The sequence below is a fragment of the Coptis chinensis genome, chromosome 5 (assembly GCF_015680905.1).
Source record: "Coptis chinensis isolate HL-2020 chromosome 5, ASM1568090v1, whole genome shotgun sequence".
In the NCBI taxonomy this organism is placed as follows: domain Eukaryota; kingdom Viridiplantae; phylum Streptophyta; class Magnoliopsida; order Ranunculales; family Ranunculaceae; genus Coptis; species Coptis chinensis.
Genome location: NC_141460.1, coordinates 68,721,410 through 68,742,843, shown reverse-complemented (window position 1 = coordinate 68,742,843; position 21,434 = coordinate 68,721,410). Strand labels below are relative to the sequence as shown.

Sequence of the window (21,434 nt, the reverse complement as noted above, 5' to 3'; positions counted from 1 at the left end):
GTTGACTTGATGCCTTGATGGACTCCTCTCACTTGACCAAGGCCTACTATTTCGATATGGGGAGATATATTGGACCTCCAAAAACCGGTATATATAGGCTATATTGAATTATTGATATATATATTTTGGTTGATTGGTCATTTTTTTTTATATATATTGATATATAGTAAAATATCAAAAATATTGCTGATATAAAATTGATATATTGAAAATATCAGAAATATTAATAAAAATTCAGTCAAAAAAAATGGGTCAAAGTCAATAATATATATAATATATCTATCAAGATATAAAAAAAATCTAATATATATATATCAATTCAAAATTGTGTCAATATATCCATCCGACATATCATAATATATCTATGTCGTGTACCCAAATACCGATATATATTGCCGATATATCAGTTAATATTTTTGGCACTACTTATATATAGGTAAGTGTATTTCTGTCAACGAGCCCATTATATGAATTCCACTTATACGAATTTCAAAGAAACTCCATCATGAAAATCAATGAATTAGAAGCTGATTTTTTGTGGAGATGTTTTTCCCACAATATAGATCATCCTTCGAAAAAATCAGTACATTTGAAAATGTCTAGACGTATCAAAATTTGTTTACAGTGTTATAAAATTATCCAACGGTCTAGATTTTTCAAATTTCAAAACAACTTTTGACAAAGTAAAACATTTTCATTTGGACTGATTTTTTTGTAGAATCAATACATTTATTGCGACCCACCTATTATCACCATTATTACCATAGGTGTTATCATGCTTCACCATACATATACAGGTAGATTGTAGAGCTCCAAGTTTTAATATTCAAGAGGAGCCTCATTCTCCGAAGGTAGGTGCCTTACCTTCCCTTTCTGTTCTTCAATGAACAAAAAAGACTAAAATTACAGAGTCTGATGCATATTGCAGTCATTATTTAATGAAGAATTTTGTAGGTTTGAACAAGCATAACGATATTATGCTCCCTCCTCTTTTTATTCTCATGTAAATCATTTTGTGCCTCAGCTACCCAACACAACACATGAACTGAACATTTTATTAAGTGCATCTGTTTGGACAAGGTACCAAGTACAAATGTACAATGTCTCAAAACGAAGCAATAAATTTTGTTCCTTATAGGTTATTAATGAATATTGCATTTCTGCGCGCAGTGATTGTTATGAATCACTCCCAGTAGGGATATTGCCCAAGTAATTAATTATTTTTCTGAAAAACCAAAGGGGATGTATTGTACATTTAATTCAAGAGCCATAAACGTGGCCGCATAACCTGCATTATTTGTTCGAAGATACCTAGCTGCTCTTCGACCCATTTATTATTTAAAGCCATTTGATCTCCAAAATGCATGATTTAAGTTTTTTTTATGTTGGGGTGGTTACATTCTTACTTAATATAAACTCTGATTCAAATTAACTCCACCACTAAAATCAATGAATTAGATGCTAATTTTTTGTAGAGATATTCTCCACACAATATATATCATCACCACAAAAAATCAGCTCATTTAGAGATGCACAATCTTGTCAAAAATTATTTAGATTAATGTTATATATGAAATTATGAAACAACATCCTAGATGATTTTTTTTTTAAATTTCACTACAACTTTTGCCAATGGTAAATATATTCAATTGAGCTGATTTTTTTTGTAGAGGCGTTATCCATCATGGGATGTATACCTCCACAAAATATTAATTCTCAATTCATCATGTAAGTCCACTTTTAGGAGTGGAACAAGTTTGGAGTCACTATAAGGTGGAGTTCATATAACCATCATAAAACTATGTATTAAACTTCAAAAGTAGGATAAGATCTAAGGATGTAATGAACAGACACAAATATTGAAATTACACGGGTGCATCCTCAAGAACGTGATGTACACGTAATCTCCTGAAAATATGCAGACATGATTTCATGTCTTCACTACCGCTTCTTCTTCTTTCGTATCTTTTTATTGTAACATGGACGATGTAAAGTCCTGAATTATTATTAAGGGTATTTTTATAAATTTTATATCAAATTTAGGGTCGTTTATGTAAATTGGTCGTTGGGTTTATATTTTAAACGTACGTAACTTAATGAAACTTAACTCCGACTCATAAGTCACGTTAGGTAAGCGACCCATATGCGAAATTGGACAAAATACCGATTAACGGCTTTCTGCGTTCGAAGTGGGTACGAGTTAACAGCTTACACGCATGAGTGGGTCATCGTTATAGCCTGCGGTGAGATAGAATATAGGAGATTAAATTTAGCGGGATGGGCCGGAAAAAAAAAAATTACGACGCGACGTCAAATGAGTTAGTGGTTAGGAGTGAATTAGGACCTTAAGCCTAATTGGGATATATTGGGCTTGGGCCTTAATATATCGGCCCAAACAAAACAAAATCGCGAAACCAAATTATCGCACCCAATTTCTCCTTCTTCCCCAATTACGCTATTTCTTAAAACCTAGGAGAGAGAACACCCAATTCTCCCCAATTTCAGTGATCCAAACCAAGAATTCGAACACCCAATCCCTTGGAAACCATAACCTCAATTGCAAGAGTTCGAATTTCCGGGAATTTCATCGCATCGCAGAGAAAGGTGAGTGTAATTTCGTTTTAATTAGATGTTTAAACTCGATTTCGATGTAGCTGATTGTATTGATGAAAGATAAGTGAATTGGGGGTTTTAATCTTCGGCAGTAGCTTGTTGGAAGAGATAGAGTTGGACGAAACTGGAGGAACAGGAAGCTAAGGAGAGATTTTTTTCTAACTTGGTAAGGATTTTTTTTTATATATTCAATCTATTGTAGAGAATTTAGGTTAGTTCACACTCGTTTAAGATTTTGTTGATTATTGGATTTAATGGGAATGGAAGAGTGGAATTTGTTGTTGTTGTCGGAGTTGGAAAAAAAAAATCTTAATCGTTATTGGACGCGATATGATTGGCGTTGACGTATGGGCCTGCAGTGGCTCAAAATAGCCTGTAGAGCCCTGTCAGAGGAACAGTGCTAGCAATGGCCTGTAGCTCTGTTAACTACGAAACCAAATTCGTAGCGTTGAGATTCTTCTCGACTTACATTAGATAAGAATTTCCTCGTTAGTTTGATAAACTCTAACGACCGACGTATATATATGATGTTATAGGAGTGAATTCGAGTGGATTCGGTTAAGTGGACTCGATTCGGTTAAGTGGGTTTGAGGAGAACGGAGCTTGCTAAGGTAAGAACTTACATACCAATATATAGCATGCTTATTGTCATGCATGATCTGATTGTTTTACATTGAGAAAAATAGTTTGCGTATCAACCATGCATGTATATGTGATATCCATGTTTGCATTGTATTCCTCGATATAAACTAAATATACGGATAGCTTTTGTGTGAAAAATGGTTTTTGTGAAATCGGGGTAGCGGAGATTTATTTTCTTTGTTAAAAGAGCAAAACTGGTTTTAGGAAGGGTTCGCGTCTCTTGAATTGTCTCAGTAAGGAGACAGAGAGATGAATTTTATATGCGGGTAAGGATTACCCGGTTGTTTGTAACTAGGTGGGAGGTTCTGGATTGTTCCCGGGATGGTTGTTGTTATTTACGATGATTCGCCGTTTGGGAATCATCGGTTGTTATTTACTATGACCGCCCGTCGAGGGAGTCATAGGTTGTTTTACTTTCGATTGTGGAAAATTCAGGAACTCACACCTCTGTAATCAACAGTTTAAAAGGAAAACTAAATATGTAAATATAGTATTTTGAAATAAGCGGCAGTATATATATATATATATATATATATATATATATATTACTATGTTTATCACAAGGGATTTGGAAAAGAATTGGTGAATTCCTATAAAGAAGGAACTGTTGTCGATTCGGAGGACGGTTTGCTCTTTCAGATTCCAATTGTGGGGTACACCTTCGAGGTGGTGGGCCACCTTTAAAGGGATGCATCACGGGGATGTAGTCCGGGAATTCCTTTTCTACTTTTCTAGATAACCATGGTTGTATCGCTCTCACTTATTTGTATGGTGATTAGCTTGTGTGAGGTTACATGCTACCTCGATGAGGCTTAGGACGCTGGAGAGTGAGAGTTTAGTCCACTCGGATGTGTGTCGGGGATCCCGAAAGCGATCTGCAGTCGTCGAGCGGTTGACCACCGTAAGTTAGGTGACAGTTCGTATGGGTCGTGGTCATAGGGCCCACCCCGAGCCCTAAAAGTTTTGGGGATTTTTGTGTGTCTGCGAACACAACAACGGCATTTCAGCTCCTCGCCGGTAAAATCGGGGAAAACAACGGTGCATGGTTCACACCTGGAAAAAATCTTGAACCGAGATTTTGCCTCGGGATCGGGCCGGTCGTACCCTCACCATTCTAATAGGATCGTGACCCCACAATAGTTGTATGATGATTGTGAAAACTATATTTTGAATATTAACGAAGCATGTCGAAATGATTTATGCTAGTTAGTGATGTATGTATATAGTCACGATATTTGAATACTTTTATGGAAACCCTGCATGTTTTAAATGTTTTCTATAAGTAGACTATTTATTGGTTATGTGCGTTTCTTCTGGGCATAGTTGTTTTGCTCATCCTACATTAACATTTCAGTCAAGCCCGTTGCAGATGAGACTTTCCCTACCACCGAGGATGATGGTTATGGGGATTTGGGTGGGTTCCCCCATGCTTGACGAGAGATAGAGTCAAGTTCATATTTTGGGTTGTATAGAGATAGTCTAGTTTATTCTTTTGTTGTATATAGAGAGCATAGCTCTTTTCTTTTGGTTGTATAGAAAGAGACTAGTTTCTTTTGTTGTATATATAGAGAACTATGTCATTTTGATGTAATAATCGATGTATTTGGCAACGGTTCTCCTTGTTTTGTAGATATACCGTCATATCCCTGTAGTATCTAAAGTTAAGAGTAGTATATATGGTTGTTGGATATATATATGGTTGGAAGGATGAATTATGAGATGTCCAAGGGTTATGACAATTTTTTGTATAAGAAATGTCGATTAAACAAAGAAAACTCTGCCGAAATTTCGTTAGAATTGGGATGGTGTCAGCCTCGAGATTCACTCCTCAGTCCTCGGGATGTGTGTTGGGTCTCGGGGCGTGACAAAACATGGTATCAGAGCGTTCACTATTAGATCCGTCTGGGAGCAGTAGTGGGGGACTCAGTCGTGACACGTTTCGAAAGTTTTAGTCGGAAACCGATAAAACTCTAAGTAGTGGTTACGTTACGTTAAGCGTTAATAATAGCTTAGCAATGTCGAGACGTCTCACGGTTAGTCGTCTTGTCACAGCGGAGAGCGCAACTTGCGCTTTGCTGAAGTCAATCAGGTTTTCTGCTTGCAAATTTCATCAGGTTACGTCCACCTGAATTTGTGGGATCTTCTGAGGTTAAAGTAGCCGAAGACTAGTTGTTAGACATGTCTAGTATGCTGGACTCCATGATGTGTACTGATATGGAGCGGGTTACTTTGGCCTTCATGCTTAGAGGTGAAGCCAAACACCGGGTGGATCGGTGTTAAGGATGTTGAGACGCGTTTCCTATGACTTGGGCTAAATTTGAGGAACTCTTCCTTTTGAGGTATGTTACCGAAGCGGCGGAGAGCTAAGAAGCGAATGGAATTCCTCAAATTGGAACAAGGAAACATGACCGTGGGGACGATGCGAAGAGAAATTCACCGTTTTTTCACGATCACGGAAGGAGTTGATTTCCACGAAAAAGCTAAGGCTAGGAAATTCATTGACGGGCCTGAAACCGTGATATGCAGAGCAAGATGTCGGTCCTTGGATCGATTCTTATCCGAGGTTTGTGAGAAGGGCTCAAAGGCATTGAAAGAGTTGATGATCGGGTTATTGCTCCGACGCAAAGAGGTTGGAAGCGGTAAGGCGATCGACATTTCCGGCAGGCGGGCATGATATGGGAAAGAGGCGAGGTTTATCAAGGCGATGGTTCCGGTCGCCAGCAGATGTATAGGCGGTCATCCAGCGAGTAACAACGATGGAGGGCACCACCGCGTACATAGGGGTTTGAATGTGGTTAGGCCGGCCTGAGTCTACCGATTCTTGAGACCGATGAGTGGATCACGAGATGGCACCGAGGGTACCGCTCCTTCGCACTCGGACGAGCACCAAAGACAAAATTTTAGGCCTCCGAGTCAGAGAGCTAGATTGCAATCTGTAATACCACAGAGTACACAGTCAGGGAGAGAGAGTGTGGTTTGTTATAGTTGCGGTGAAGCTGGGCATATCAGGCGGTTTTGTCCCAAGTCCAATTCTGGGGTGGAACAGAGACCACATGGCAAGGTGTACTATCTAGTGCCAGAGGAAGAAGTTGTGGATCCTGCATCAATCCAAGAGGAAGCCACAGTATATAACGCGATGGGGGCAGATATCAGCGCGACTGATCAAGTGGTTGAAGGTATGATATGTCTGTTTACACATAAGGTGCATGTCTTGTTTGATACGGGTGCTACTCATTCTTTCATTGCTAAAAATATGGTGGAGATTCTTGGTTTGGATGTAGTTAATACCGGGAGGAAGCTTATTTTATCTACTCCTCTAGGAAAGAAAACTATGTTCTTTGAAGTTTGTCACCATTGTGTGATAAAAATAGGTGATAGGGAGATGATAGTCGATCTAACGGTGATGGACCTAAAAGATTTCGATATCATAGTAGGGATGGATTTGTTAGGGAAATATCATGCCCAGGTGGATTGTTTTGCCAAAACGGTGACGTTTAGAGTACCGGGACAGCCTGAGTTTGTGTTTAAGGGGATTAGAAATACAGTATCTCGAGTTGTGAAGGCCAAGCCTGACTTCAAGTATGATAGATACGGATTGTTAGCTGGTCTTAGTCTCCAAGGGCCGAAGTTCGAATCTTCCGAGCTTGTTCCCGTGGTTCGTGAGTTTGCGGCAGTGTTCCCAGATGCATTGCTGGGATTGCCTCCCTAGCGTGAGATAGATTTTGTCATAGATCTAATGCCGGGGACGTCGCCTATTTCGATGATTTCTTATCGAATGGCTCCTCTCGAAATGAGAGAACTCAAATCCCAATTAGATTAATTGAAAAGATTGGGGTTCATAAGGGAAAGCCGGTGTTATTTGTGAAGAAGAAAGATGGGTCTTTTCGGCTACGTGTGGATTATCGGAAGCTGAATAATGTGACTATCAAGAACAAATATCCGTTGCCTAGGATCAATGACTTATTCGATCAGTTAAGGGGTGCCAAGTATTTCTCGAAGATAGATCTCAGAACAGGCTACCATTAGATGAGAATTCGAGAAGAAGATATAAAGAAGACAGCTTTCCGAACACGGTTAGGGCATTTTGAGTTTTTGGTGTTACCATTCGGTTTGACAAATGCGCCAGCTGCGTTTATGGATCTCATGCACCGAGTGATGTGGAAATACTTAGATCAATTTGTTATCGTATTCATAGATGACATCTTGATTTATTCAAGACTAGAAATTTGAACATAAGGAACACTTGAGGATTGTTCTCCAAACCTTAGTTGATCATCAGCTTTATGCCAAGTTTAGCAAGTGTGAGTTCTGGTTGAATGAGATGAAGTTTTTAGGGCATGTTGTATCGAAGAATGGAATAAAAGTTGATCATTCAAAGATAGAGGCAGTGAATAATTGGTCGAGGCCCGACGTCGGCGAAAATCGAAGCTTCTTGGGATTGGCAGGTTATTATCGTCATTTTGTAGAAGGATTCTCTAGCATAGCGTCGTCCTTAACTAGATTGACACAGAAGGAAGTGAAGTTTGAATGGACGGAGGCATGCAAAAAAGCTTTTCAAGAGCTAAAGATGCGATTGATAACAGCACCAATTTTGACTATTCCAGATCCGGAGAAGAGTTATGTGATTTATACTGATGCTTCTAACACCGGGTTAGGATGTGTCTTAATGCAAGAAGGCCAAGTGATAGCGTATACGTCTAGACAATTGAATGCCCATGAGAAGAATTATCCTACTCATGACTTGGAGTTAGCGGCGATTATTCATGCTCTAAAGATATGGAGGCATTATGTGTATGGTGAGAAGTTTGAAATATTCTTTGATCACAAGAGTCTCAAGTACTTGTTCTCGTAGAAAGATTTGAATATGAGGCAGAGGAGATGGGTTGAGTACATGGAGGACTATACGTTCTCATTGCAATACGAACACAACAATGGCATTTCAGCTCCCTGCCGGTAAAATCAGGAAAACAACGGTGCATGGTTCACACTGGAAAGTACTGAACCAACATTTGCCTGTGACTAGGGCTGAGTACCAGTCGTACCCTCACCATTCTAATAGGATGCAGCGGCCACAATAGTTGTATGATGATTGTGAAAACTATATTTTGAATATTAACAAAGCATGTCGAAATGATTTATGCTAGTTAGTGATGTATGTATATAGTCACGATATTTGAATACTTTTATGGAAACCCTGCATGTTTTAAATGTTTTTTATAAGTAGACTATTTATTGGTTATGTGCGTTTCTACTGGGCATAGTTGTTTTGCTCATCCTACATTAACATTTTAGCCGAGCCCGTTGCAGAGGAGACTTTCCCTACCACCGAGGATGATGGTTATGGGGATTTGGGTGGGTTCCCCCATGCTTGACGAGAGACAGAGTCAAGTTCATATTTTGGGTTGTATAAAGATAGTCTAGTTTATTCTTTTGTTGTATATAAATAGCATAGCTCTTTTCTTTTGGTTGTATAGAAAGAGACTAGTTTGTTTTGTTGTATATATAGAGAGCTAGGTCATTATGATGTAATAATCGATGTATTTGGCAACGTTTCTCCTTGTTTTGTAGATATACTGTCATATCCCTGTAGTATCTAAAGTTAAGAGTAGTATATATGGTTGTTGAATATATATATGGTTAGAAGGATGAATTATGGGATGTCCAGGGGTTATGACAGGTTTTTGTATAAGAAACGTCGATTAAACAAAGGAAACTCTGCTGAAATTTCGTTAGAATTGGGATGGTGTTAGCCTCGAGATTCACTCCTCAGTCCTCGGGATGTGTGTTGGGTCTCGGGGCGTGACAGACGAAGAGCAATCGAGAACCTTTTTTTCTCGCAAACCCTCTGTAAAGGTTATGATTTGTTAACCTTACAAATGTAGACAGTTTTTGGGGAGAAAGGGTTTGTAGATTGGAATTGACCGAGTTCATGTGGACAAACTGCCTACGTATCAAGATCTCTCTCTTTGGGGGGAGACTTGAATCAGGTCAGACATATTTCCTCATCCTTTTTATATAGGCAAGATGTCCGCGCTTCCTCTTCTCCCGCGTCAGGTCAGGTTCAGCTCTTCATGTCATTTGCGAGCCATGATGGTGAGTTATATATGGAGGTTTAATGAGGTGCATGACTAAAGTTGCGGTCATGAAGTCAGCAGTAATGACGTACGTTACGAGCTGTTGTGGAAACTAGGTGGCGTGAGTGTTGGGGAGGTCGCTTCTGGACGAGGTCGTCACCCGGTTTAAGCCACTTTGAAGCGAACTCGTGGAACGAGTACCTGAGATCGGCTGGTGGTGACGTTGCTTTGGAAGCGAGTCATGTAGATAGCCTGCTTGAGTTGAGTCACTATGAAGCGAGCTCGTAGGGCTAGTACCTGAGGTCAATTGGTAGTTTTGTATTTTTGTTTGTGCTGGACACGTGCGTGGTATTCATTGGATGTGAATACTATTCCTTCACACAGCCCCATCTCAGTAGGTTGCTTTGTACAGAGGAGCGATATGCTGAGAGAGAACGATAGCAAGTGTTTAGCACATGTGAGGATGCGAGCAGTTGTGAACAGAAATAGTAACCACCTCGTTTTGTGGGATTTGTGATGGGCTTTGACTGAGTTCTTTATGGACGAACTGCCTACGTATCAACCTCTTTCTTGGGGAGCCTGAATCAAGTCAGGCATAGTTCATGTTTGGGATGATTTGGTGTGGTTATGGAGAGTGAAGAAGATAGTGTGTGAGGTGTAGAGCCTAGGGTAGATAGAGAGGTCTCTTCTGGAGAGCGTGGAGGAAGATGGAGTAGATCTGGGCATCTCGCGGAGGGAGTCGATCCAGCCCTAGCGGATGGAGTTGATCCAGCCCCTTTGAATGGAGAATGGAGTATGCTTTTATAGTCTTATTGGTGATTGTTTACTTTCTTTGATGGTGACAGTTCGTGAATAAATATTTATGCGACTTGCTCGATAACTGCTCGGTGATCTCACAGAGAGACTGTTGGTTCACTATGAAGCGAGCTATAATGAGTTCGTCGGGGAGATATTCTCTAAGTGATTGTTTGGTAGGTTGGGTGGCGTTTCAGTAGACTAAGTACGTGGTCGCTCCAACGTTGAGTTGCTCATTGTTTTAGATCGAGTGATCGTTTGGTAGGTTGGGTGGCGCTTCAGTAGACTGAGTGGCCGCTCCAACGCTGAGTTGCTCCTTGCTTTAGATCGAGTGACCGTTTGGTAGGCCGAGTGACTATTATGTTAGCCGGGTGACCGTTTGGTAGGTTGGGTGGTGTTTCTGTTAGCCGGGTGACCATTTGGTAGGTAGGGTGGCATTTCTGTTAGCCGGGTGACCGTTTGGTAGGTCGGGTGGCGTTTGTGTAAGCCAGGTGATCGTTTGGTAAGTCGAGTGGCGTTTCTGTTAGTCAGGTGACTGTTTGGTAGGTCGGGTGGTGTTTATGTAAGTAGGGTGACCGTTTGGTAGGTCGGGTGGAGTTTCTGTTAGCAGGGTGATCGTTTGGTAGGTCGGGTGGAGTTTCTGTTAGCAGGGTGACCGTTTGGTAGGTCAGGTGGCGTTTCTACAAGCCGGGTGACCGTTTGGTAAGTCGGGTGGCGTTTCTGTTAGCCGGGTGATCGTTTGGAAGGTCAGGTGGCGCTTCAATAGACTAAGTGGCCGCTCCAACGTTGAGTTGCTCCTACCTTTAGATCGTCGTTGGTCTGGCAACTCGAGCCCGAACTGATCCTAGAAGTGTAGGTTCTCAGTTGGCGAGACTCTTGTGACTAATATGTGGGTTGGGTGGTATTTCAGTAGACTGAGCGGTCGTTCCAACGTTAAGTTGCTCCTAGCTTTAGATCATCGTTGGTTTGACAGCTCGAGCCAGAACTGATCCTAGAAGTGTCGGTTCTCAGTTGGCGAGACTCTTGTGACCGATCTGTGGGTTGGGTGACATTTCAGTAGACTGAGTGGCCGTTTCAACGTTGAGTTGCTCCTAGCTTTAGATCGTTGTTTGTTTGATAGCTTGAGCCCGAACTGATCCTAGAAGTTTAGGTTCTCAATTGGCGAGACTCTTGTGACTGATCTGGTGGGTTGGGTGGCATTTCAGTAGACTGAGTGGTCGTTCCAACGTTGAGTTGCTCCTTGAATTCGGGCTGAGTTGCCGCATTAGTGGGCTGAGTGACTTCTGGGGTCTTGGTCTCTTGTGCTGCCTCCTTGACTGCAGGAGATTGGGCGACCTCTAGGGCCTTGGCTTCAGAAGCGACTCCTTTGATCGAGCCCCCAACGTTCTCCTTTGCCAAGTCGCGGTGAGAGCCTGTTGTTGGGGTTTTGACCTCAGCGATGATGCATTCTCCTTCACTTTGTTGATGCCGTCCTCAGCGGTGATTTTGTTCGAGTTTTGCGATGCGACCTGATTTTTTAGCGCAACATTTTCCTATCGGAGCAGGGTGATGCTCTCGTTCATCATGCTAAGCTGGCTGACCAGGTTCTCGACTTGCTCCTATATACTTTCCATGCTTCGTGGGCTTGAGGTGTTTTTGTTTTGAAGATTTGTGGTTTCTTAAGAAATCGAGCCACAGACGGCGCCAATGTAAAGGTTATGATTTGTTAACCTTACAAATGTAGGCAGTTTATGGGGAGAAAGGATTTGTATATTGGAATTGACCAAGTTCGTGTGGACGAACTGCCTACGTATCAAGATCTCTCTCTGGGGGGAGACTCGAATAAGATCCGACGTAGTTCCTCCAACTCTTTATATAGGCAAGATGCCCGCGCTTCCTCTTCTCCCACGTCAGGTCAGGTTCAGGTCTTCAAGTCATTTGCGAGCCATGATGGCGAGTTATATATGGAGGTTTAATGAGGTGCATGACTGAAGTTGCGGTCATAAAGTCAGCAGTAGTGACGTACGTTACGAGTCGTTATGGAACTGGGTGGCGTAAGTGTTGGAAAGGTCGGTTTTGGACGAGGTCGTCACCCGATCCGAGTCACTTTAAAGCGAGCTTGTGGAACGAGTACCTGAGGTCGGCTGGTGGTGACGTCGCTTTGGAAGCGAGACGCATAGATCGCCTGCCTGAGTTGAGTCACTATGAAGCGAACTCGTAGAGTGAGTATTTGAGGTCGGTTGGTAGTTCTGTTTGTGCTGGACACGTGTGTGATATTCATTGGATGTGAAAACTACTCCTTCACACCCTTACCTCCAAATATCGAAGGTTTAACATGTGTTGAACATAAAAAGATAAAATAAGTAAGTCACTATGATAGAGCAATCAAAACGTGTCATTTTTTTCCTACACATTTTAGGCCTTTGACATACGTAAATGAGAGCTTGTGACTTGTGAGCAACATATCATGAACTCATGTAGTGTCAAGGTAAAATAAACCACATTTTCATACAACTTCAAAAATTCTTAGACCAACTTTTGGATCCTCTGTTGATTTGTTCATATCCTTGAATTAGCTTATCTGAATCATGTATCACATATGCAGGGCCATCCGTGAGTTTTCAATGGCCCTGTGCAAACAGCGAAATGTGGCCCTCTTCCAGTACTCTTTCATCAACACAAAATGGATTATCGAAATATTTCCTTATCGCATTTTTGGCTGCAAAAAGCTTTCAAAGTTAATTTTCTTTAAAAATTCATTTTCAATAGATATTAATGCTAGCCCATTTAGTCTTTCTTGTATACTTAAAAGTCTCCTAATATGTTTAATACTTAAATGAAGATGAACGATAGTGGTATGCGTCTACCTTGATGAAGTCACTGCACACTTCACAATTCACATGACAATGTCTAATGCATGCAGTTAAAATATATATACAACACTAAATTAGACTAGATTATTTTGGAATTAAATTGAGTTATTAAAATAATATTTAAGAAAGGAAAAATTGATTTTAATCTCTAACTTACTTGAAGAAGAATCAAAAGTTAGGTGAATAATCAAAGTGAAAACTAATACAAATCCACAATTGTAAAAAGAAATTTTGAGAATGAGAGAATACTAGATGATTAGAAAGTGAAATGGTGAATGAGATTTTTTTTTTTTTTGAGTAATTGAGGCAAATAATTAATGAGGTATCTAGTCGTTGAGAGAGATATCTAGTCGTTGAGAAGATCTATCTTTTCGATAATGCTTATTTATTATATATCTTATTTTCTATTTTTACGAAAATAATTAATAGGGAAAGAGAATATGAAGGGATATTTCCGTTGCTTATTCTGATTTGTGAAATTTCTAGTTTTTTGGGCGTGTGATTTGCCAAATAGACCTTTTCTACTAATATTATTTTTTTGGTCCTTGTATATTGGGGCCTTGTGCGGTCGCCCGCATTGCACCTGCTCAGGGCCGGGCCTGCACATATGATGCGACCAGTTTTAAAGGGCATGCATGTGCGAAGTTAGAAAAAAGGACCTTTCTTAAAGCACAATTTTGCTCTACTAATTTTTATTCGTATAACATGGTGACTTAAATACAATAAGGGTGTGTTTGGCAACTAAGATTTTAGGGTGGAATTTAGAATATATTTCCGAAAATTAAGAATTACTTTGTTTGGCAAATTTTTCTATACTGGAATGGAAACCTCAAATCTCCAAAATCAATAAATTGTAAGTTTCTATAGGGTAGGGTAGAAACTTTAGATTTCCATACATTTAGGAATTTTAACTACTTAAAATTGTAAGTCTTGAAATTATATTTTTAATTTCAATTCCTTAAGAAAAATTCCAAACAGACCATAATAGCACTTATCAACCTTTTCTGTTGAATATATTCTGTCAGTATATTGACATACTAATTTTATATCAAGTTGCTTTCGAAACATAGTTCGGGATTTCGGAATTTTTGGAATTCTGATAAATCCAAAACCGAAATCCAATAAATTTCAATCCTATTATATTCAGAATTTTGAATTCTTTCAGAATTTCAATTATTTCGACACTATATTTAGAATTCCGGTTTTTTGGAAAATCGAAATTCCGAGCGAATTCCGGAGTTTCTTTCGGAATCACGAAGTATGTTTGGAACTACGTGATAAGGCAGCACTCCCATTTCTAGACATGTCCAATTCGAGGGAGTGATGGGAATTCCTAAAGATTCTCTTGTTACTTTGTTAGTGACTTAGAACTTAGATAAGGGACATGTTACGAAATATATTAAACTATGTTTTGACGGCACAAAACTATAAATTTTCCCCTCAAATCGTCATTAGTTGCTGTATCCAATGACAGTATTGTTTCCTTCAGTGTTGCAGAGGAGTGTAAGTGTCTGTAGGTTGACTTTCATGTGGGTTGAGCAACCCCATGTGCTAGAGAGGTTGGTCTTGAAGGTTACCAAATATGGTTAGGTTATTTTCTATACAGTACTGTGTTCAATGTTTCAAGGATGCAGAATTGAACATGCCTTGTTAATTTTATCTGCGGGCTGGTACATGGTTTCAGAATTCAGTTTTAGTTAGGAAGCCTTAGTTACAGCTAGTGCAATTAAGGTTATTAAGTTAACCAAAATTTGGAAACAACATGAGAAAGGATTTCCAAAACTTTACGTTCATATTTGGTGCTAAAAATAAATAAAAGAAAAAAAAAAACTGATGAAGGATATAAAGAGAAATCAAAATAAGAAATGAAGTATTGCCTACAACTCAGCAAGTAGTGTCACTACACAAGTGTGCTCCTGGGCTTCTAGTAAGTGTATATATTTGAACAAATTGAAACCACATGCAAGGTTATGTACCATACAGTCCAACCGTTGTGAAATGTATCTACAACTGAAAAAGACTAGCTACCCTACCATATTTCATATTTGATCCATTAGGGAAATGAGATCTTAATTTCTTACATTGATCATCCAATGATCCAATGTTCGAGGTCAAATGTGTTTTTCAATACGGAACACTGTCAGCGCTTTGCCCAGTTTTGCTGATATATCTTTCTTTATAGCTTGAGAGTTCATATTCTTCTACAGTTTTTTTTTTTCATTTTTTTATAGGAAATTCTTCTACAGTTCTACATCATGTATAAATTTGGAGACATTTTTACCTGGTTTCTAGCTACCCGAAGAAACGGATTCACCAAGAATTATTATTACATGCATTAACTTTAAATGGGCATGTGGCCCAACAGAGATAATGAAAATGGGCTTTTCATGGCTCAATTTATTCTTTCTTCAAGAGACGGACTATGGTACGAACAGTTTCCATTATATTGGTCCAACCGTCCAAGCAAGAATGGTTTTCAATTGTTTGTTTAGTCAAAAGACTTCACTGTATCGAATATATCGTGCAATTTGATTCTACAGCCACATGAAATTGAATCCAATTAATCTGCAACATCGTCAAACAAAAATACCATCAATTAATATTTTATTTTTCCCTTAAATTTCAAATATATTACAAATACTTGGGATGAGAAAAAGCTTACTTAGCCCATCCCTGCCAGACGAACAAGTTGGTTTTCGAGGAGGTAGCTGTTGATGAGGCGTTCGCTGTTGATTTGCATGCCACGTTCAACTAAGCAATGATTTCATGATAAAAAAATAACATAATAAAGCTATAGAGTACCTCAGAAGTGTACCTTCAACTTTGGACGTAAATTTTCTACTGCAACTTTTGATTTTTGACCCACAGTTGCTCCTTGCTGGGTTAAAAATAATGAATTGTAAGCTTAAGCAAGGCTTAAAAAAAAGAGTCTGCGTAAGTGTGAAACTGTACTAAGATGGTGTCTTAGACTCTTAGCTACTTATGAAAAGTCACTAAGGCCAATCCAAATTTTATATGAAAGTCCAATCATTTTTATACCAAAAAAGAAAAAAATCCAATTCTTGTATGACTACCTTGTTTAATGCCCAATCAGCAGAGTCGAAGAAAGCACGCTCATGGTCCTGAAAATAAATTAAAGTAATTTAACTTTTAATTGAGTGTAGTTTGTTGCCTCTCTAAATATTTTTTGTACATTTTTTTTTATTTAATATATTTTAAATTGGGTTAACTAGTATTCCCCCCCCCACTAGATGAGCCAATTAGGATTTTTCTTTATTATATGAGAAATTAAGGTTTCTTCCCAAACTAATTCTTTTTTTGTGTGTTTGGGGGGAGACTCTAATTTCCTATCTAGTAAGGAGATATCCTAATTGGCTCATCTATACTCGTTAATCCTTTTAAATTTACCCATCAAAAAAAAAAAAATCTTGCATAAAAAAAAAAAAAAAAGAAACGATCAGCCACGAAGTTACCTTTGAGATCAACGGTTTCTTTTTTGGAATAAGTGCTCCATATTTCTTCTCTAAAGAGTTGCCCTGCCAGTTAAATTCCTATTAGACTATTAGTGGGATAAAATGCAACTAGGTAGAAGATTGAAAACCTATTAGCACAGTTTAGAAGAGGAATATATAAGGGTTCAACATAGAAGAGGAGGACCAATGCCTTGTTGTTTGAAAGTCCATTGGGATACTCATGCCACTTCATTGATACCTATGACCATATACTTGTGGTTATAAAATGAATGGCTTGTCTTCCATTTCAAAATGTCCACGCAACACTGCTGCTGAGCCAAATATAGCGCGATCCGTATCTGTTGACCAAAACGCCTAACTGGATACCTCCCAATAATACGTACATCATTATGGGCTTTCCGCTGTGACATAAGATTCCACAAGTGGACCATATACGGCCCACCACCGATGAACACAAGAATTCTGTGTCTCTGCAAAAGGATCGTCCTCGTATTTGTACACATGTTACACTTACACATGTCTGGTTTGTACACATGTCTGGTAGGTGGTAGCCTTATGAGTTTTTTGAAAAAAGGGGTACCGACAGTTTATGGGTACCCCAATCCATGGCCGGAAATATCTTGGCATAGCAGAAATGTATATAGACTTATAGAGTATGTAACTATGTATATACATTTACCTATAGCATATAGTAGGCATATATGCTAAGCACAGGTATGCAAAGCTAACCTTACTATTCTTCACTCGTGTGTTGTATCCGAGGTATATATCGTTCATTTCGTATTTCCGCAAGAAGAAAAATATTTGGAGGATTCTCCCTTTTGTATCTCCCAATTTTTTTTTAATTTGGAAAGTTTTCATGATTTGCCATCCCAACCATTCATCGAAAAACAAAAGATTTGCCATCCCAACTCCCAAGGACTCATTTTATTAAAAAAATAATAATAAAAATAATTCAACCGATATAACTTTAGGATGAAATCTGAGACCGATCCTTGAATATGAGTTTGTTTTTGATTTTTGAACAGTTAGTTTCGGAACCCTCATCCCTATCATATTCTCGTGGTAGCCCAGACCTAATATTTATATACATTCTCTGCCTATTGATCATCGATTAGAGTATAAATGAGTACGGTAAATATTTTGATATTCATCGTATCAAAATCTAAGGGGGCAGGTTGTTTGCAATGTGCAACAGTGCCTCTGCCCAGCTCTGCCCTTAGTGGGACACTAGGACATGCGTGTAAGGTAAACCATCAACCATGAATCCCATGATTGATAAGATTAAACTAAATAACATTCGGTCCAGGGAAAATCTCAAATTTTGTCTTGAATGGTGGTTTTCAGTTACTCTGCAATGAAATTCAAATAAGAGTACAAAAGGAAATATCGATGGATGTATTACCTCTTCATCTTGGGAAGCCACTACTCCTACTAGCTCTTCACCTCTACCGCAACCTGCCATCTCTAGCTCTCCTCCTAAATAACAAAAAACCAACAAATCTTTAGATAGAGAGAGAGAGGGAAAAGGTCAAAAGAAAGAAACTATCAACAAGAAGTTTTATTTCACCTTGCGCGCTTTGCAATAGAGACAAGCGTGATAGGCAAAATGCAACAAGAGTAGACAGAGATAATAAGAGCGAGAATTGAAGGGGTTGGAGTGAGGGGGATGTGTGCTTGAGAAACCAAGTAATAAATAAAAGATAAGAATGTTAGATGGCTTGCAGAAAGAGAATACTAACCAGATAAAGGAGCCAAAAGGGCAAAAGAGTGGGGTTAGGGAGTACTGCAAAAATTTCTAAGTATTGGTTCGCTATGGAGTTGTTACTGTGAAGTTATCACAATCTTTGATCCATCACAAACACACAAACCTAGCTTCTTTTCAATTCACAACAAAAGATGAGGAGTCTTCCAAAATATATATATATATCATGTATTTAATGCCTAAATCTCCAAGAATATCTTTCCCTCTCAATTTGCTTTTGGATAGAAAACTCCAAAGTTAGGAAGAAGTTGAAATACAAGAGGCTAGCTAGTGTCTATTTCTAGTTTTTGTTTCTTGTTATGGCCGGTTTATCAACCTTCTTTTTCCTCATGGATTCTCTTACTCATTTGCAATTGGTTGTTATGGGAAAAATTCTATCTGCCATTATATCATAAGATTCTATACCATATCATATTGTATGCCAAATTGCCAATTACTCGAGACTCAACTTAGAAAATTGACACCATGAATGACTATCAAGTATCAAGTAGAGCATCAAATGGGACCTGACTGCCTGAGGCATGAGTTGAATTGAATCTAGTTCAAAATCCAAGTTTGGTATGTACTATGTATCAGGTCAATGCTGCCTGAATTCCTATCCAATAGCTATGTATTAGGTCATTGACTCTTATCCAAGAGTCTTATGTACGCAATTATTTTTTGGGTCAGACCCTGACCCAACTGGATCTAATTTGGGGTCTGTACTGATGTTGGGTACTACACAAGGTCGTGTACACCCCCTCCCAATTCACCAAGAACCAAGAAACTGATACTAACTAGTTTCAGTCTTCATGTCTTTTTTCTCTCTTCGACTATTCTCTAACTGTCTTCACCTAATTATCACCAAATTTTGTATTGATATTTGTGCAAAATTGCAAATATTTGTAGAATTTTTAAATAAAATTTTAAATTAAGATAGCTATTGAGAACAATTTACATGAGACTTTGGTACAAAATTTGTTAACCCTAAACCCTAAACTAGTTGTTGATTTACAATTGTACAAAATAAAATAGAAAATAATAAATTTAGATTTAAAACTAAATATTATTTGAAATTTACAAATGTTTGATTATAATAATTCTTATTCAACTTGTTTATGTAAACTCTAACTCTGAGTTTTAAATGTGGGGAGAAAAGAACTATAAGAGGTTGCCAACATGTTAATTAGATGTATTTGGGGGTGGCCAACACAAAATATATTTTTTAGGTCAATGACAAACTTGTAATAAATCTTTTTTTTTGTCTACTCAATACGATATGAAATGTGCACATACCGGATTTCGGGCGGTGCTTAAAATATTGAGGAATTTAATCCAACTCAAATTTGATTTGGATTTTGGGGCGATGCTTGAAATATTGAGAAATTTAATCCAACTCAAATTTGATTTGGACCAACATACCTAGTCCTTTGATCAACTCTATGAATTTAGGAGTTTTAAACTTATCGCTCATTCACCCAAGTTACGTAATGACATACATTTTCCAGAACTCAAAAGTGATAAACACCTTGTTTTAGATCTAGTGTTTCCAGCCAGCTTATAACAGAGAAATTGTATCAAACAGTTAGGCTGAGAACTTTGGTGAGAATGAGCTAGTTTTGGAATATATCCTTGTCAAATTCATTTTGCAATTTCCAATTGTTTTGGGCCGTCAATTTTACGTGAAATTTTCAACATCTTTTGGTGGACTCAGAGATTATATGTCCAAAACCACTTAGTAAGAGCATCTTTAGGAGTGAAACAAAACACCAAAATTTTGAACCAAACCAAATACCAAACCAAAAAAATACCAACCATCTTTAGGAGCAACATCAAATTTTCGACATCAAATGATGTGGTTTTCGATAAACCGTGCCATATAGCCCATACGGTTTTCCCAAAACTGCGCTACTAAAGCCCATCTGACAGGCCCAAGCCCAACGCAGTTTGTTCTCAACACCGCATGCTATTTCTATATAAAGATGACCAAAACCGTGCGGTTCAATCACTTTTAACTTTTATCTAAATTATAAACCCTTTCCTTAGTAAAAAAAAAAAAAAACCTACCTAAACTCTTGAAATTTTATATGGATCATTTTCAACTTTTCGACGGTGATGACGATGTGTATTGGCAATACACAAACGACATTGGCGATCAAGTAGAGGTAAAAGAACCAGAGGAAGTACAAGAAGGTGGGGGAGAAGAAGCCAAGGATGTCGCGCCGACTGATAGACATCCCTATGTACTTGAGTATCAAATGAACGACTTCGATTGACAATTTAATCCCGGTGAAGCACTTGATATGCAAGTTGTGTCTTCTACACATGATACAAAACACGTGTCGAGTGCTGTGGCTAATTCTCAGATAATTAATTAGTTTTGATTAAATATTTTGAATATTATGCATTAATTAGTTGAGTTGGACCAATTAATTATTTATCTTATATGCATTATTTGTTTTCTTCATAATATCAGCAAGTTATTGACTATCGAGTTAGATCAGCTTTACTTGGTGTTAGAGAGTGGTGGAAGGTTATTAAGAGTGTGGATGAGTTTGTATATATTAGAGATAGTATTCTGTGTACACCTTTGGGTCTTTTAGTTTATGTAGATTATGAGAAAGCTGATTGGGCAATGATCATAACTTTAGTAGAAAGATAATGGAATACAACTCATACATTTCATTTTTCTTGTGCGGAGTTAGGGTTCACACCACTAGACTTCACCATGATTTCTGAGTTGAGTATCGGTATAGGCCAATCGATACCTTTTAATACAAATTATGAGAATATTGGTAGTATGTTTATGAGTTTTCTTCGCTTGGATGTGGATGCTTATGATTCTTCTGGTATTAAGCTATCTCATATTAATATTGCATATATGGAACCCCTCTTGGATCTTGATACACAAGCGGAGTTAGCTTTGACTGTTCTACCTGGTAGTGAGAACAGGTAGAACAGTCAAAGCTACGGTACGACTTTGATATTTTTATTGGGCATGTTTTGTTTCTAAATGGTCATTCTACGGTACGACTTTGATATTATGTTTATGTTTCTGATTTGCATAATATAAGAGATTATGACCTTGGTAGCTCAGTATATGCCACATTGATATCGGCGTTAGATAAATCTTCACAGACATTCAGAAGTAGAAGTCCTCAGATTGTAGGATTCACAGGACTTTTAGAGATTTGGTTTTATAAGTACTTTCGTTGTCTCTGTCCTAACATAAACATGATTA

General features: G+C 38.5%; 2 protein-coding genes across 7 annotated transcripts; one reads left to right on the top strand and one right to left on the bottom strand.

Annotated features, from left to right (window-relative positions):
* The first annotated feature begins 6,085 nt into the window (after positions 1–6,085).
* Positions 6,086–6,964, top strand: LOC147498560 (uncharacterized). The gene has a single exon (XM_086563272.1). The coding sequence runs from the start codon at positions 6,086–6,088 to the stop codon at positions 6,962–6,964; it is 879 nt and encodes a 292-aa protein (XP_086419398.1).
* An 8,321-nt stretch (positions 6,965–15,285) lies between these two features.
* LOC147498559 (uncharacterized) lies at positions 15,286–18,343 on the bottom strand. Of its 6 annotated transcripts, none has more exons than XM_086560507.1 (7): positions 18,020–18,343; positions 17,855–17,928; positions 16,450–16,512; positions 16,051–16,098; positions 15,792–15,854; positions 15,639–15,702; positions 15,286–15,541 (listed from the first exon to the last, which is right to left on the bottom strand). In XM_086560507.1, the coding sequence occupies exons 2-7, from the start codon at positions 17,912–17,914 to the stop codon at positions 15,537–15,539; spliced, it is 303 nt and encodes a 100-aa protein (XP_086416633.1). In that variant the 5' UTR covers positions 17,915–17,928; positions 18,020–18,343; the 3' UTR covers positions 15,286–15,536. The 6 variants fall into 6 exon arrangements, with proteins under 6 accessions (XP_086416633.1, XP_086416632.1, XP_086416634.1 ...); XM_086560506.1 differs by having other exon boundaries at positions 16,450–16,527; positions 18,192–18,343; XM_086560508.1 differs by having other exon boundaries at positions 18,192–18,338.
* Between the last annotated feature and the right edge of the window lie 3,091 nt (positions 18,344–21,434).